The sequence below is a fragment of the Rhopilema esculentum genome, chromosome 11, assembly GCF_057945365.1.
Source record: "Rhopilema esculentum isolate cy_ngs chromosome 11, ASM5794536v1, whole genome shotgun sequence".
Taxonomy (NCBI): Eukaryota; Metazoa; Cnidaria; class Scyphozoa; order Rhizostomeae; family Rhizostomatidae; genus Rhopilema; species Rhopilema esculentum.
Genome location: NC_142825.1, coordinates 14,324,675 through 14,342,839, shown reverse-complemented (window position 1 = coordinate 14,342,839; position 18,165 = coordinate 14,324,675). Strand labels below are relative to the sequence as shown.

The window sequence follows — 18,165 nt, the reverse complement described above, 5'->3', positions numbered from 1 at the left end:
TGTGCTATTTTTAATCTTTTTTAATAAGCTTGTTGGTTAAGAATATATATTGATAATTGTTTGATTATTGTTGTTTGACTAACTATTCTTGTGCCAGTACTTATATTTAGTTATAAATCAAGACAGTACATGATGCTTTCATGTTATTAATTTTGCACGATTGATGTCAGAGACTGGTAGAAATGCAGTGGCGTAATGCACGGTGTGCCCCTTTTAAGCATAGAACTAAGGGCCCTAAGGCATTTGGGCCTCGAAGTGGCCCCCAAGAATATTATCGAAAAAAAGGGGTTTTTGATAAAAGCATATGTTTCTTTAATGGCATTCACAGAATCATTGAAATGTGCTTAAGACTGGATATGATTTGATTTGTGAGCAACCATATAATGATAATGTATATGTTGTTTTATGTTATTTCTTTTCGTTTCACAGGAAAACCACAAAGAGTGAGCATTTAGGCTCTAATTTAGTGAACTATAGGGACCCCAAAACACTACTTTTAATAAAATCCCCACAATTGTCAATTAGTCTCCGACCTCCCTAATTTTTGGAGGCTGGCGCCGCCTTTGCATGTATCCTTTGTCATAAAGTACTTAAGTGTGACATCTTTTGACATCGAATTCAAAAGCTATGTTTTTCGAAGGCTTTTCTTTTGAAATGTGTTCGGTTAACCTTTGAAATGGTTTTCTGCAACATGATCTATTTGTATTAACAGATAACTTAATTAGTAGATATATTCGTTGTAATAGTAATTCGTTGTACGCAAAATCACTGCCACAAGATTTTATGCTCCGGAAAATGTATTTCAGCCTATTATAAAATCTTTTTAAATTGCCTTTGCAGTGTTGTTTTAAATTTAATTCATTTGATCTGGATTTGATTTAAGTTAATTCGCCATATAGTCAACTGTCAATATAAAAGTAACAGAGCACAAAAATAAGATTACACATTGCTGTTTACTCTAGTTGATGCTTGCTCTTAACAATTAAAAAGCAGTTTTGTAACCAGCACTGTCGCGCTTTGAGGTTTCTATCAAAAAATTACCGAGATTCGCTACATCGCAGTTCTTTTGCAAACAAGCTATCCGTTTACTGATAGTAAACCTTCGTTTCAGTTAATCGAAAATATCGACAGATTTTACTGAGAAAGTTGTCTTGGCTTCTTTAATGCGCTCGAGTTTATGATGATCTCACGCTGAAATGCTAAATCATGGCGGAGATGATTTCCGAAGTCATGTTTATCCTTTATCTGTCAAACTAGGCCAAGGTTAACAATCTTCTCCTAAATACCTGTCTTGGCCTATCCCACCAGTTAAATCATAATTGTGGTAGATGCTAGTTGCCAGCAGAGATGGCTTAGTTAGCTTGAGTTCTGATATTAAGAGAAACACAACATGTTTGATTTTATATTTTGAAAAATCTGATCAGATGTCGCTAATTCATTACTAAGCTACAGGTGAGCCATTATTATGACATTGCTCGTTGTAAGCCGCATTGGAAAGACCCGGCCTAAGTGATCTCTTGATCTACGAGCATTTTTCACGAACATTTAGACATACAACGGAAATTGTTCACATATTCATCATGGATACTGAATAAAACCTAGCTGAGTTTCAATGCACATCCTTAATATTTCGCTAATGTTACATCTTAAAAAATCTATGCTATTCAAGAATGTTCCTTTACTAAATTTAAATTTATCATAAAAAAATATTGAGATGTTGTTCATAAAGAATGTCTTTCAGGAGAAGGTGTTTATAAGATTTCAGTGAGAGGGTATCACTAAATGATATCTTTTAAATGATGGAGAAAGCATACCTAGCAGTAAAAGATATTAGCGAAAATTGTGGAGGCCAAAGTATTTATCATCATAGATGACCATTATTTACATGGCATAATTCTTTTATGGGCCTTTTTATCCGAATGCTTCCAACGTATTATATCTCAGAGAGTTGTAGTTTTTGAATGAACTTTCATCGTTGGCAAACTGGTATTGTACTTTAGTTACACTATCAACTTTTATCTGACTGCAATTAATGAGATATCAAAAACAAACACGATATCTAATGTTGCATTATTTGCGCAGAAGATTGCTATAACAAAAAGTCAAAACCTTTTGCCTTGGAAAGAAATGCTGCAATTTGAGAATCTGATCATCTTCAAGTTCTGAATCATCATTGGACACGGGAAAGAGATGCAAGGACGCCGTAAACATGAATTGCAGCTTCGCCTTCTGTTCAAGCAAACACTGGTCGCCCTTCTCATGGTAAGATTTACAACAAACCATTTTTTTTCATACAAACATATTGCTTGAATAAAGAGAACTGTTAACCTTTATATATACTCATTCAATTCCCTGTATTAATCCTTTCTGCATACTGACGTAAAAGCAGCCATAGGATTTAGGACAGAGTCGTTGCTCACAAAGCCAAAATGCTACCTATGTTGTTAGATAGTTTTATCATCAATATTCCATAAGATATTTTGGGCCTCGACTTTGGTCTAAATTAAGTAGGTGTGACAGGGAAGATCCTAGTTTAGATTCTTTCCCTACGTTTGAGAAAGTTAGACCTAACGAGCATAGTTACAAATAACGGCAATGGACAATGCAAGTATTGTAAAGAATAACTGATGTTTCTTTGATGTATGATTAGATTTTTTTTAGTCTGTTTAACTCATTGCATAATTGAAATAGTAAATAGGCTAAATAGTGTCCCCAATTAGTATCATTACTAAAGATGTATGACAGCTATTATAAGGCTATAGTAATAGAAATAATGATAAAAATCAACAATTTTTTTCAAACTGTCGTATTATTCATTTGCTAACGTTTTCTATCTCAATTTATAGATTAAGTTCCCTCCTACAAATACCGCATCAGAGTCCAGCGATGTTGAAAAAGGTAATAAGATCACTCTTATTTCAAAGCCTCATTGTCTTTGCAGTAATTTCTAATAACTTGATTTTTATGTCCTTTTTATCTTTAGAAAAGATGTGATTAATCCACATGCCTTGTTAAAGCCCTTTTTCTCTGCAAACCACATTTGGGTTTATGGACAATTTTTGGCCTTCAAATTGTAGACTTTGATATTTCTATGCTGAAATAGTTGCAAAATAGGAGCATGATTTCCTCAGTAAAGAAGCAAAGAAAACATCCGCATTAGTTAGAATAGCTGCTAACCATATTGAGAATTCCAACTGGACCATTAATTTTTCTGACCTTATGCTTGAACCGTCATCATTCATAAATATGACAAGCAAGACCAAACAGACTTCATGCCAGAGAATTAGCTTATCTGTACCAGAGCAAAGTTATCCTTTCTGTTTTTCAACACAGTTTTCAACCTTCTTTGTCTGATACGTAGCAATCTTGTAATGAAAGCCTTTTATAAGTATGCTGGTGATGTAACGTTTGGTAGCATTCAATAAGTTAGCTATCGTTAATAGTTTGACATGGTTAAGGAAATTTTAAAAAGAAAGCTTGAAAATGTTAAATGTATTATGTGCCGCTCACTGAGCTCATCATTAGGCTGGTTTCACCCTTCACTAGAATGAGTCATTATCTCTTTCAGATTCAGAAATCATATATCCTTCTTTAACACACATGAAAAGTAGAGCCAGTCAGCATGCCGTCCAACCAAGCATTTTAGAACAATTCACGATCCACTTTCGTGCATTTAACAAGACATTCAATGCAAGGATGAATACTGTTAATAACTTCATAGCACCAAGGACTGTTTGGAGCATGATTGGGACCAACGCAAATTCATTAAAACCTGAACATCCAATTGGTGGATTTTACAAAGGAAAGCTAATAGACGACGCAAAATCTTTTGTGTCCTTGTCAAAAGGCAATGGAATGGTAAAAAATCCTTTGATAAACATATAGTTTCTGCTTTAGTTTCATTCACCAATGAAACAGCATGTTTCTTCCAACATCAGAAACAACGAAACATTTTTCAGTAAAAACAAATCTTTCAAGTCCAAATTGGTTCTAAGAGAGTATTGTATTTGTTTTCAAAATTCTTATTAGAGTCTTTTCAGCTCAGTTGTTATAGGATTCTTGCAGCATTTTATTGAATTCACTTTTTGCCACTATACTTTTCTAATTTTCTTTTGTTGCATTGGTAGACATTTTTGATTTTGTGTTGTATAAATGTTAGGCCTTTAACTGGAAAATACACGAATTTTTCAAATTCTTTTTCAACAGGTTTTTTATGGTAACACCAACTGGTAGCAAGAATGGTTAAAATGTATAAAAAGTTTCTGGTCTTGATCAAGTGTGAACTAAAATTGACTTTGTACGACTTAGAAAACTATAAATTGAATGAAAACATTGCCGATTCTTGATCAAAACTTATATCTGTATCCCATACATCATAAGATATTTATCTGCCATTAAATATTTATCTGCTAATATTTTCCTTTATAACGTGTTTCTTTTAATTACTAGGAGGGAATCATATTCACAGAAACAGATCAATATTTGATAAAGCCAATGCAAAAATTGGGCCTAGACGGTGCACATGTCATTATAAAGAGAATGTTACCAAAAATCAGATTTCATCACAACAGCAATAAAACTAGCACTAAAATTCAAGGTACGAGTCACAATATAATAGTTTTTGCAAAATTGTAAGAAATTGTTAATATATTTTCAAAAATACTTTTCCAGAAAGTGACTACTTTTCTGATAAATTAAATGTGTTTTGAGGTATAAAAGCTGATAATGATTAAAAAAATCGAATAAAGATATCAGCTTAGCACGTTTGCAAGAATCAAGAAAACTTTTCCATCATTTCAGAGATTATTCATGTTTTTATACGGAGGTTGTTGTAATATCAAAATTGTTTATTGCTTGTTGAAGAAAAAGTCCCTTTTTTCAAAACAAAAGCACACAGAAAAAACATGTTTAAAAACCATTTGGCCCAGGAAGCAGTCTCCTTGCAAGACTAACGTGTTTTGAAACATTGGAATATCTGTAACTGAGATTCTATAATGAATTCATAATGATTTATAGAAGCTTTTGTGCATTTGGGTCAGACAATCTATTGAATATCTCTTTATGTACTAATAAACTTCATTCTATAAACTTTACGGACAATTATTTTGGTTAAAATCTCGAGTCGAACAATTATGCATCCTTTAAAAGATTTAAGTTAATTAAATTATGGATGAAAGATTGGCCTGACTTTTTTGCCGTTGCAACATAGATGCTACAACCTTTTTACAGTGATCGACATTAGAATAATTATGAACGATTAGCATTGATATTTCTAAGAGAATTCTGAGCTTAGATGTTGCTAAATTTCCAAAATCGTGTCCTTGAGAACAAATAATCAGCTACAAATGCGGTCAAAAACGTCAATTACCCGAATTTCTTACTAGGATATTTGATTCCTTCATAAAATTTTCAAGCGACAACGAGCAACAAAGATTTCCTTGTCATTGATTTTAAAAAAAAAATATTTAAAGAAACTGTGGTTGACGAAAACGTTTTATTGATGCTTTTCTTGGGTTATCCAGATGATGTTACAAAGATGATTATATTGCAAGTCTCTCTAATGAGATATGAGTTCATTCTGCCTGGTCATATTATTCTTTGTATTATCCTCGTAGATAGTCCGAAAATACGGAGAAAAAGGAACGCCGGAGATGCATCTATAGAGAAGACAGTAGAGACGTTGCTTGTCATTGACCAAAAGATGGCGCAACACTACGGCCTAGATGCTGCGCGACAATATGCGCTGACAGTTGGAAATATTGTATGCATGCCTTGCTGTGTTGATATTTAGGGCATTCAATGGCAATCATGAAAATTGAAAGTAAAAATGTGCATCAAAATATGGCTACATGCACGTTGTTAGTCAAATTAATATTGAATACATCGAGGAAATCTAATTACTCTTCGTTTGATTTATAGGAAAATTGTAAGATAATTTGATGACAATTTTGGCTTTTAGGCACACGACATTTTGAGAGATGCAAGCATTGGACCAAACTCAGTGAATATGGTTATCGTTAAAGTCCTCGTTCTTGTAGCATCACAGGTAACACAGCCTTCAAAGTATCATTTGAAATGTTGCCAAATTGCAAATAACACACTTTTTTACGAAAATATATAATTTTTTGCCGAGCCTCAATAATCTCAATATTCTTGCCCAACACAAGGTGTTGCCTCATTGTAAACTTAAAACTCAACAGAACAGAACAATGAACGTGGTATTGAAATGCAAAATCTAGTCACTGAATCAGACGATAGAGTTAATTACTCAAAGAATTGACGAGTGTATTTCTAAAAATATACACTTGGTGAGCAAAAGTATTGCACAGGCTGAAACAGAAATGGCGGCACTGCAGCAAAATATTTTAGCGAACCAAAATTCAAGTTGCCAAAGCAAGATTCATTAAAGTTATAAGATGACTTTTTAACTGGAATATGTTAGAAAATCTATCAAGGTTTGATGTTAAAAATAGTAAATGCAAGAATATTCTTGATTTTTGCGTATTTCTAAACAATATCGACATTTGCAAAATCACAAAAATGGAGCCATAATGATTGAAGTACCTGTGCAATACTTTTGCTCACTAAGTGTACATAGCACAGCTTGTCAAAAACCATAAGAATGCAGTGTAATACAAACATCAACCAGATCACACTGGGCCCGCTCACAAAATCTTGTGTCGTTAGGAGATCCGGCATCCAGTTCGTTGTTAGAATAGTGTGCCCAACTAGAAAGGGGCGTGTGTCAGTATAGATATACTATACTGCTATATATAACATATACAAACATGTATATATGTTGTCTTTTATAATTCTATAGAAAAGAACGGGATATACACGTTCATGTATATCCAGTTTATTCATGTAGCCTCGCCATACATGTATATATATATAATGTATTCAATAAGAATATACTACGAGCTCACAGTGCCAATGCAGGGACAATGGTTAGGCATAGAAAATGTAATAGCGACATAAATTTATGTGTAAACAAATAATTGCGAACTCATACGTAAGTGTAAGAGCGGTGTGCATATAGGTATTGCGGTTATTTAGCCAGTGTGTGTAGATAAGATATATATTGTAATTGTGACATCGATACATCGATATATGTATACACCAATAATCGTGTACTAAAATGTGAGTATAGGTATTGTGTGCATATTGGTATTGCAGTAATTCAGCCAGCGTGTGTAGTATAGATAATCTGACATAGGAGATCCATCACTTCCCTCCCGTGACGTTTTCTTTTGCGCGGTCAACAAATTGGCCTTGAACAGTTTGCACCAACAACTGTTTAAATTCGAAGCTCACCCTACGCAAAATTATTTAGGTTTTCGTTGGCGATTCTGAAAAGTTCAACGAAGTTCAGCTACAAAGCGAAACGCGGCGACCAGCTTGTAGAGGCGAAATATCAAGTGCGCGTGCTCTCTCTTTGCTTGTTGTGGCTTTCGCCAAGATTCGCTTGAATGGAGATTGAGCTATAGGTATAGGAATAACATCTATCGCAATACGATAGGACCTATCAGATAGGTGATTCAATGGTTGGTTGACAGGGGTAGCTAACGGGGGATGTAGATGTAGATAAAAGTTTTGGATGGTGAAAAAATTCTCCGTTTTTCTATAAAAGCGTCTATCGATAAGTGAAATAGCACCAACATTTCTCTTTGTCTATGTTTTCGTCGTTAAACTTTACTACTCATGACCCCCCCAGCCCCCCAGTCTGGAAGATCAAGCTACACCACTGCTGGTTTTATTGTTATTTTAGATTACCACGTTACCACGGTTTACGCCAGTGGTGTGTTAGAACTTGCATTATTTCTGTGACCAATGATTTTCTTCGTTCTACAAGGAGAATTTAATCATCAATCATCACGCCCATAACACTTTGGCATCATTTGGCAAATGGGCTTGGCAGCAGTCAAAGCAGCTCGAAGCAAAAGGAGAAGGTTTTGATTATGCTATACTTCTCACCAGGTCAGTGCTTAGACACGATACTAAAGTATAAAGCTAAATTTTGGAATGGATGTCTTGGTCGGAGTATCACTTTTCTCGTTTTGGGTTATACGCCTCGCTTTCATATCCTCTTCCACGTCATTGCGAAAGTCATCTATTTACATCCTACCTAGAGACATTTTTGTATAACAATAGAATCACGTTAGTTCATTTTCCCTGTTTATTGAAGATTGTGTCCGTATTTCAAAAAGTAAATGTAACTATGCTGTACAATATTATAAATTAGAATGAAGGCTTAAAATAAAGAACGCAACCAGCCAGATTGGTAGATAACAAGCATTGAAAAATGTTCATAGCGTCGTCAAATTGGGGAATAGAGATTTCACAAGAACGCTTGGGTACAAAGCCACTGATAAAAGTTCATTTTTATACACCACCGCGATTTCGTATAGGTTTTGTGCATTTATGCTCTACGAAGCCTAGTATTAAGAATGTAATCTAAACTGTCATATAGTAAATTTGGCAATTGAGTATTTCAAATATTAAGACGTTTTACTTAGTTTAGTCCTTCAATAGACAGACTCTAAAAATTATTAACTTTCCCAATGGCATATCAGTCCTCTTCGTGAAAGGTATGGCCAAAAAGTTCTCAACTCTTTTCTAATGTAAAGTAGTCAGAATTTCTCGGGGGTGGGGAGGATGGGGGCTAATTCATGAGCAGAATTGACTTAAACTAACTATATCCCGATGAAATGCTGAATTACGCGCAGACAAGGACAATAATAGTAGAAGAAAAATCCGAACTGGAAACGAAAAAAATTCATAAAATGCCCTTTTTTCGTATCTTGATTTAGAATAAATTAGCATAGGCTAACTGCATTTAGAACTGCGAACAGCAATCTTTCTGTCAGATGATTTTGAGAAAATATTATGGATAAGGTATAACTTTTTATACATGTATGTAATATAGACAATATAGAATTGATTTTTATTCTTTAGATATGACATTTGCAAGGATATGGAGCAGCCTTGTGACTACAATGGTATGTACAATATTCAAAGTAACTCATGACCTGAAAATAAAATATTCAAGCAAATTTGTCTCCTAAAAATCTCGACAAAAGTCAATTCCCGACGGTGTAATACTTTGAAAAAACAGTTGCATATGCTATAATTTCTATTTTGCTGTTATTTCGTGGTTTGTTGTTCATTGCTTGGCTAGGGGGGGGGCATGCTATTACCCTTTTGTAAGTTCTAATTCTAATCATATTCATATCCATTCATGTCTTTTGCAAAATAAAGTTGAAAACTTAAAACACTTTGTTCTAATTATCTTGGCTTCATTGTTCGCCATTATTCCAATACGTTTCTTAATCTTGATTGCTAATTGCTGACCAACCTCGGCAGCAGTCTTTTTCAATTGTGGGATACCGTGTAAGCTGAAAATTTGATTCTTCGCTTTTTAGACTTTTGATTGCATGAATTCGATTTGCGCAACTTTTTATGCTGACTTTATCGCGTTTTTAAATGAAAAAGAAAACAGAACTAAGAAAAATGATTAGGTTAATTTTATCTTGACAAGGCCTAGGCCTAACAGTTTCCACAGCTCTTTCATATCAAATTTTTCCATTTAATTTCCATACAATATCATAGTTTCTTCCCTCTTTCATGGAAGATAGCAATACACCGATATATTTAATAAGCTCAGATATGGTTTTATCGCCATAGTTTTAGGCCGAATACAAATTTTCATATTGTTTGAGCTTATATTTTAGATTTTATGGAGAAATGAAGTTTGAAAACTTGCAAGGGATTTGACCGCAAATATCGTTTCGGGGGGAAACTTAATCCATTATGAAATTTTCATCTTTATGTCGTTATAAAATCAATATCGTGAGCATTACCATAATGAAAACTTCCAAGTAGATTATGGTCTCAATCCGACTCTGAGGTCAAAAATTTTGTACAAAAGAAATTTTTCAAAATGAGGCTGTAAGTCGAATTGGTGTATTTATATCATAGTGGTTGTAAAATTTCAGCTAAATAAGTCCCTCTACTACAAATGGAAATTCTCAAAAACTTGAGCTCTTTCAAACAAAAGAATGTAGAAAATCAATATGAAGGACTTCTGTCGAAAGTTATTCATTGCTCTTTCCTAAGTTTTCAAGATTACTCAAAATTCCCCACATGAACAAATGCTTCACCTCCTCCTTAGGGGCATCCTACATTGGCGGAATGTGTCGGTTTCCTTCTTCGGTGGCAGTAATTCAAGACCATGGCCTAATCACCGGCTTTTCAATTGCTCATCATATTGGACATAGGTATGCAAGCATAAAATGAACATCTATTTGCTCTGATGGCAGACAGCAAGTAGATTTTATTCAATTCAGGAGGAATATACTGTTTTGTTAAGATGTGTTCAAAATTTTAAAGTCCAGAAAAATTGTTAACCTTCCTCCAGACAAAAAACATCCCAGAAGGCAAACCTTTCTCACAAAACAATATAAATTGGGTGTGGCTTGAGCGTGTCATAGGAGCTTCTATTGTTTTTCGTGGAGCTTCTTCCGGTCAGTGGCCGTGCGAGCGTAGTGTTTTTTTGACTCTGCTAAATTTTCCAGAGCTTTGTAAGGTATTTAAAAAATGATGACACGTTTTTATCAATAATGTCAATATGAATTGCTGGGATGTGCTGTTAATTAAACAAAATGTTCATTGAAGAAAAACAAACGAGGACAATGTGCTGAGCATCGTGAAATGAAATATTTTCAGCTCCTTACAGGACAAAACCATCAAATGTGAAACGTCAAATACCATTTGGAATTTCAAATTTTTTAACTAGATTAATAACCTCAAGTGTTTTTAGAATTTTCCAAAACCACTTGATACAAATGATCCTAAATACATGTGTGACATGTTAATTTAGTTTCTATGATTTTTGTATTCAACGGAAAACTTTCCTTTTTATTTCTGTTTGATGGTCTGTCATAAAGTGCTCGTTGCTATATAGGCAGAGCTGCTCACACTATTCGGTATATAGACAGGGCAGTGTTAAGTTGCTACTCCGAGTTTCACGTTCATTGCGACCATCAGGCAATTGTTCCTTGAATCATGCATAATGTGACGGCAGGGAATCTTACTTTAGCTCAGATGAGCACAGAGATTAGTCGCTAAAGTCAAAAATAATTTGTATTCAACTCATTTAAGCCTGATACCATAAAAGCTTCTGAGTTTTTCATGCGATGACTACCTTTACTCTTCCTTGTCTTCACGTTTTTGTCCTATGTCGCTTTATATCTACCTGTTTTGGCAACCTTGCTGATCACCATTGACTCAATTTCTGGTTTAATAACCTTCTTGCAGAAACACCAACAAGGATGAATTCTAATCAAAAACTACAATTTCTTCAAATTGCTATAACTTCCTTAAAATTACTGTTATTTCTTCTTACTGTTACTTTTTGGCTTTTAGTTTGGGAATGGAGCATGACATGATTGGCACGTCGTGTTTTGCACAAAACAGAGTGATGAAGCCAAATGCTGGTTACGACGAAGGAGCATTCCTTTGGTCATCTTGCAGTGTCAATCATTTGCAAAAATTTTTAAGGTACAAAATTATTATCTATCCACATAATTGCTTTTCATTGATTCACGACTGGTGAATTTCGCTAAACTTTGAAACACTGCGCAAATCCTCTGAAAACTATCTTTTTAAGAAAGCCATAACCTAAAATTCCAAATTGTTTGGCCAGAGAAATCGATAACTTCAAGACAACTATTAATTTTCAATATTTCTATCCTTGGCTCGATAATACCATACAAATATTTGGTTTCGAAACTTTATTGAGAAACCTATTGCTCCAACCGTTTAAGCTACAACATGTTAGGAAACTGTTCCAATTTGACTTCATGGTATGACAGCCTGCGTTGTTAATGAATTACTCAAATTTAAAGCACGGTACAATAAAAGCTTTTTTTTTGTAATTCACAATTTGCAGCAATAGCGCTAAAACATTTATTTATGGAATTCGATTCAATCTAATCCGGCCTGTATCCGATTTCTTTACAGAACCGAACAGTCGCACTGCCTTAATGACGCCCCTTCCAAAAAGAGGCAAGACAGTGTCACTTCGTTCCCAAACTCTGGAACAGTTTACGATATTGTCTCACAATGCGAGCTTTTTGGCGGAGAAGGTGCTAAGGGATGTTATTTTGGAGATATAGATGAGGTATATGTACAATATATTTTCTGTTAGAGTAAATGAACAGGCATGCTGGGGTATGCCCTTGATATGTTGTTTATCAAACAATTGGTTTGCTTATGAAATGTAGGGATTTTCTGACTACAGGGAAATTTTGCTCCAAATAAGTAGTATCGTATATAGTAATCAATTAGAGTCTGTACTAAATCTATAGAATTTAATTTATGACATTTTGTAGTAAGTTGAAGGAGGTAAACAATGATATTCAATGCAATTTTACAAAATAAACTTAATCACAGCTCTTAGAATATCTCTGCTAGGTCTGTTATTTGAGGTATTGCACATGGCCCTGTCTTTCAAAAGTACTTCTCTCCACCTAGAATTCCTGTAAAATTCACTTACAAAAACCAAAAAAATATCGTTGTTTAACAATTACCACTTCTAGCTTCTACACGACAATACAATGTTTGAAGATCAGGAAAATATAATACATGTCAAAAGAAAGAAGAGAATTGCTAACTTTGTACGTTGTTTTATTGGAAACCAATATTGTTCGCAGGGAGATAAAAAGATTGATAAATCTACCCGCGAAAAATTGAAGTCAGTTTTCCAAAATCTTTCACAGGGATTGTAGCTATTTCAAATAAATCTTTGTATTTTTTTATTTTCTAATCTCAATTGTAGGTGTGTGTAGAGCTGCAATGTATCTTGCCAAATATGACATCTTGTGTAAGAACAGGCAAGCCTCCTGCAGATGGAACTGCCTGCGGGGAAGACAAAGTAAGAAAACCAATATTTACTTTGCTTACTTAACGTGATGTCACCTTAACAACAATAAAATTTTGTAAAACTGTTACTTGTAAATGCGTGGAATAAACTGGCCACGCCCTTTTCTTTTTCACTTGGTTGATGCTCCTACCCCTACGATCATTGTAATAAAGCGCAATGCAGGAAACTAAATCTTTTGATCAGATCCAGAAAATTAACTTTCAGTCTAGCGGTTCTCACGCTTAAGGGGAGTTTTTCGGCCCCATTTGCCAACAAAGTAAGATATTCCAAAAACAGCTAGATTGAACGACAATCAGGCTATGCCAAAAGTCCGAAGCATGTGGTCATTGTAGTTTCTTGCACAATCTTGGTTTTGCTGTCAATGTTGCCTGTCTCACAGTTTGATTGGCCTTTCCGATCCACAACTGAGTTGGTGGCAACAAAGAAACAAAAAAAGTTATCTTCAGTAATGAAACAATTCTAACCCTCTTAATTTTTATTCAGCTGGAAAACTTTCAATTGTTGTATTTTCCATCAAGATTTTCTTTTTAATACAGAAAACAAGCACTCTTCAAAGTCGTTACGTGTTGATGTGAAGCTAGTAGTAATTGCAACTTTTAAAGATTAAAAAGAATTTGCGAGTATCGGCGCTAAATCTGTCTTTGCAAACTCGCTTCCTGGCCACTTCACATCGATAGAAGATCTTGCACACCGCTCGGAGGAAAAAGAATAAGCTTCTCCACTATTTTCTCCAGAGCAAGAAACTATTCGCTGCATAATCTTATAGAGGTTCAGGGTCTCTGTCGTGAATTGATAAACGTGGCAAAAGAGCTTTCATGATCTCCCATAAAGCATTAATGACTGATCAAGACCTTTTCCTGAATATCCACCTCCATCAGCTGCAACGATTCTTGAATACTTGAAGCTTTGACTTCCTATGACTCACTGACGGAGAATGTTGCTGACCTCAGTGTATTCAGTTTGCTTTTTTCGGAAATCAGCAACCATTTTCGCGCATGGAGCCTTAGTTTAGTTTGCATATCCTTAAAATCTTCTCTCACTGCATTCACTACAAACAGCGCTGTGAAAGATTTAGACTAAAAAATTGAAGTCGCTCCATTACTATGTTTAATGGCTTTAGAATTTCCAACAGCATGCAATTTATAAAAATGAAAACATTCAATTGTCCTCATTCTCTCTTAGCTGATGCAGCGATCCTTTAGCCAAGCCACGGTCTTCGCTTCTTTAACTTCTTTGATGATCTTGATTTTGAGGCAATTTCTAGTATCTCCTTTGCAATATTATAATATTCCGCAGGCTAACTCAAGAAATACTTCTTTTTAAAAAACAGAACACAACACTCCCACTTCAAAGCCACTGATTAAACCTTTGCTAGTCTATGTACAGTAGACTCCAGTTATAGTTACACCTAATGTTGCTTGAAAGCTTGCAACTATAATGGAGTGTGGCTGTAACCGGATTTAAATGGAAGAGTTTTGCCTAATTTGCAAATGGAAGTGTTTGGAAGTGTGACTTTAAGCGGAGTGACTGTAAGTGGAGTCTACTGCACTATAGTATGTTGTCGACAAAATTGTTTTTCACATAGTTTGCGATTTTGAAATGCCCTGACAACCGTGTTGCAGGTAGTTGTTTCAGCAATTTTTCCGAGAAGCACCGTAGTAGCGCCAATTATTTGCTTGGCAGCGAAGATTTTTTGAGCGCCAGGCACAATCGTAAGTCCTACATGGGTAATAAGAGACCCCAATTAGAAATTTTTCTCCCGCCAATTTTAGCTTGACTCAAATTGTCACGGCAATCCAATGAAAACGAAGTAAATCCTATTAAAAATGTACAGACAAAATTCTATGGGTGGCAAACAGCTAGCACTCTTTTGCTCCAGGGGTGGCATTGTCACCCCATTCCATCCCTTGGCTACGAGCCCGTTTTCTATTCTTATCATCCTCGTCTGTTTTTATTCATTGATCACAGTGGTGCAAGCATGGTAGATGCGTAGAGCAACGTGTAGCTGATACTTCTGTTGTTGATGGAGGTTGGTCATCATGGGGAGAGTTTAAACAATGCTCAAGGCCTTGTGGAGGAGGTATTGCATATCGCGAAAGAACATGTCACAACCCTGCGTAAGGGATTTTTAGGCCATTTTTGAAAATTACGCTTTTAGGCTAATTTCTTATTACACTTTGTACACTTCTTTCATGTTTCAGCTCTTTCGAAAGTTTGTTAAAGGTTTACAAAAATTATGTGTTAAGGTTTAAAAACAGTTTATCAGAACTGCCATGATATGCCTCGATTAACATGATTCAGGTGTGGCACAAGGCTGAAAATGAATCAACCTGAGCCCAAAGGACTCTCGTGAATAAAGGACCTTAAAAGTCTTAGAGATAAAAAGTAACGTCAAAAAAACATTTTTATGATTCAGCAAAACAGAATAAGATAAAATTTCATTGGAATATTGATAATTTTTTTTATTAATCTCATAATATCAAACATAGAGCTCTTCGTGGCGGCAAATACTGCGAGGGAGATTCAAAAGAATACACGATTTGCAACAAAAAAGTAAGAGTTGATTCTTTAAAAGTTCTTGGCGTTTTGTATTCTCTCAGATAATTAGCAAGTGCATTTTGGAAATGCAATGTAACATAAATCATTATTATCATAGTCCATTATCATTCATGCAAATGTTTTTCTCTGTTAACTAAACATCGTGACGAGGTTAAATTAAAAAAGCTGACCAGAAGCATAAAAACCAGAGTTATAAAAGAAAGCTGCGTTGTTTAAGACAAGCCGTTTCTCAGTTGCATCAACTAAATAATATGTAGCCCTGTCTTCTCATCATTGACCACTTTAAAACAGATCGGTGACAGTAATCTCAGAAAAATGATCTTTCTAGATCATTTCTTGATCCGGATGCAAGATTTTTTACATAAACAGACAAAAACCCAGCACAATGATTCAATGACTAAACTGGTACATGCTTAGTGACATAAAATGAATATAAATTGTATATCGCATTGAAAAATATTACACTACATTATTGCAGTGTTCACTGCAGAAATTTAATTGGTTTACGTAAACAATTCCGAAAAATTATAGCCCAACCAGTAAAAAAATCCTTAACTTTTTTGGCACAAAAAGCTCTCTCATACCAGTTTCTAATGTTTTCCCAATAAATAGATATAGTCATGTGAAAAAAATTATGGTGCATGCCAGTATTAGATGCTTGGTCTGGTGCAGTGGAACAATAAGGATGACACGTTTCATGACTTTGAATAGCTACAGTTGTCAATTATAGCTGAAATAAGGATTGTTGATGGTTTTGTGAGAATTATCCTGTACGAGTATCAAAGCCGCCTTCCCTGCAAGTGCAAAGCGCACTAAGAAACAACAAAATATTTATTTCCTTGTTCAACAAGAAGATTCACCCATCATTATTAATGATAAATGTTTACAAGCTGTCGTGTCAAAGCATTCTGGTTTTAAACGTTGTATCTAATAAGGTTGGCATAGAATCAATCCTGTCATTATATTACATGAATGTCATTTAAATGTATACATTATTTATGGAAATTTTTTTATTCCTTTGACAGCCATGCCCTGATTCAGTTATGAACTTTCGCAAACAGCAGTGCAAGAGACATCCTGGATCATTCGAAGGGGACATTCAATATAACTGGACATATAATAAAAGCAACGGTACGTCCTTATCTCTCTTTTTTTACAAAAAGATAAGCAAAAGGTCTCTTTTCTGCTAGACTTGCATTGGTTAAACAGTTTTGCAGTGAATTAGAAGGTGTTTTGTGATGTTTGTCAAGACACTGGTGGTATCAAAATTCAAAAATTTTAGATATTGGTTTTTGTGACCTTATAGCTTTAGCTTGCTCTGCGCTGCTTGATGCAAAGAGTGAGGTAGCTTAAAACTATTCTCTGCTGATTCGTGATATTTTTTTGACAATTTCGCTTACTAAATCTTCTATTTATTCCTATTTTCAGAAGAAACTTTAGATTTTTTTCATATATTGGGTTCTTATCTTACTGATATGTTACTATTCTAGAATTCATATAATTTTAAAACGTATTCATATTTGATTCAGGAAGAAAAGGTAAACCCACGGAAAGTTCTTGCATGTTAGAGTGTGTTGCAGAAAATAATCGCAAAATTTTGAAAAATTTCGGTCGGTCAATCGACGGAACTGATTGTTATCTGTTTGACGAGAATCTTGCCGGGAAATGCGTTGCCGGTGAATGCATGGTAAGTCAACTTATTTCATAGTTTCAATTTAAAATTATTGCAGGCATTGATGCTTCTTTTATCTAGATGTCTTTCATTGACTTGACTGCTCGCTGTCAAAAAGATAGACCAAAGGCATGCGCAGTAACTACCGTTCCAGATTACTCAATAAAAAGGCAATGATATGGATTATTTACGTCTTTGATTCTTTGTAATGTTTTAAATCATGGAGAATTTTCCTTTTACCAAACTTTTGCAGTCTGTAGGGACCGATTTTGAAGGATGAAATAACGGCAGCACAATTTTAGAGGAAAGACACTGGCTCCAGATGCAGTGATTTTGTAATGCACATTTTCATCCAAATTGTCAAATTAAATTGTCAAATTGTCAAATTGTCAAAAACTATTTTTCTGACCAGCGCTTTATGGACCTAATGACATGGGGCAAATACCTTCCAGTGATGACACTATTCTCAATTTTACCGATGAAAGGGGCAGGATGTTTTGGAAAGAGCTAGTTTCCAGATGACATACTTTTCAACCTCCTATCCCCCTAATTCGAATAATTGTTCAATTTCCATTCTTATACTAAGCTTCTCATGTAGCTATCGTCTGTTCTTCTTACATTGTTAAAGCACTAAACCCCTCCCCTCTCCAGGTCTAAACCCCCCCCCCCTCCCAGCTTCATCATCAGTTCGCCAACTTTTCAACTCTAGTAGGGAACAGTTTCAATTTCACATACTAATAACCTGTCCAAGAAACCTGGTTTTGAAATGAATAATTGTTTCTTTAAAAAATATTCGGGCATTTTGTTGAAAATATTCTTTCAAATCCAAATTTTTTCAAATTGTTTTGCAGTTTGATCGAGTTTCAGGTTGCTTGTTTTTAAAGTGGGACTACTCTGGCTATTTTTCAGCTATCTGGAAAACATTTATCTGCAATGGAAACTGTAAATATCCGGAGATTTTAGAAAACCGGAATTAATTGAAGATGAAGTT

The 18,165-nt window shown here is 34.9% G+C and overlaps 1 protein-coding gene across 1 annotated transcript in view; it reads left to right on the top strand.

Annotated features, from left to right (window-relative positions):
- The first annotated feature begins 1,626 nt into the window (after positions 1 to 1,626).
- LOC135693720 (A disintegrin and metalloproteinase with thrombospondin motifs 18) overlaps positions 1,627 to 18,165 on the top strand; it is a 34,964-nt gene continuing 18,425 nt past the window's right edge. The window contains exons 1-16 of the mRNA XM_089111100.1: positions 1,627 to 2,262; positions 2,847 to 2,898; positions 3,569 to 3,858; positions 4,450 to 4,597; positions 5,616 to 5,761; positions 5,960 to 6,046; positions 7,853 to 7,977; positions 8,956 to 8,999; positions 10,172 to 10,277; positions 11,425 to 11,559; positions 12,022 to 12,181; positions 12,839 to 12,934; positions 14,912 to 15,060; positions 15,433 to 15,496; positions 16,528 to 16,633; positions 17,032 to 17,189. Of these exons, the coding sequence (XP_088967226.1) occupies positions 2,191 to 2,262; positions 2,847 to 2,898; positions 3,569 to 3,858; positions 4,450 to 4,597; positions 5,616 to 5,761; positions 5,960 to 6,046; positions 7,853 to 7,977; positions 8,956 to 8,999; positions 10,172 to 10,277; positions 11,425 to 11,559; positions 12,022 to 12,181; positions 12,839 to 12,934; positions 14,912 to 15,060; positions 15,433 to 15,496; positions 16,528 to 16,633; positions 17,032 to 17,189 (1,938 nt within the window). The 5' untranslated portion in view covers positions 1,627 to 2,190. The remainder of the gene's footprint in view (positions 2,263 to 2,846; positions 2,899 to 3,568; positions 3,859 to 4,449; positions 4,598 to 5,615; positions 5,762 to 5,959; positions 6,047 to 7,852; positions 7,978 to 8,955; positions 9,000 to 10,171; positions 10,278 to 11,424; positions 11,560 to 12,021; positions 12,182 to 12,838; positions 12,935 to 14,911; positions 15,061 to 15,432; positions 15,497 to 16,527; positions 16,634 to 17,031; positions 17,190 to 18,165) is intronic.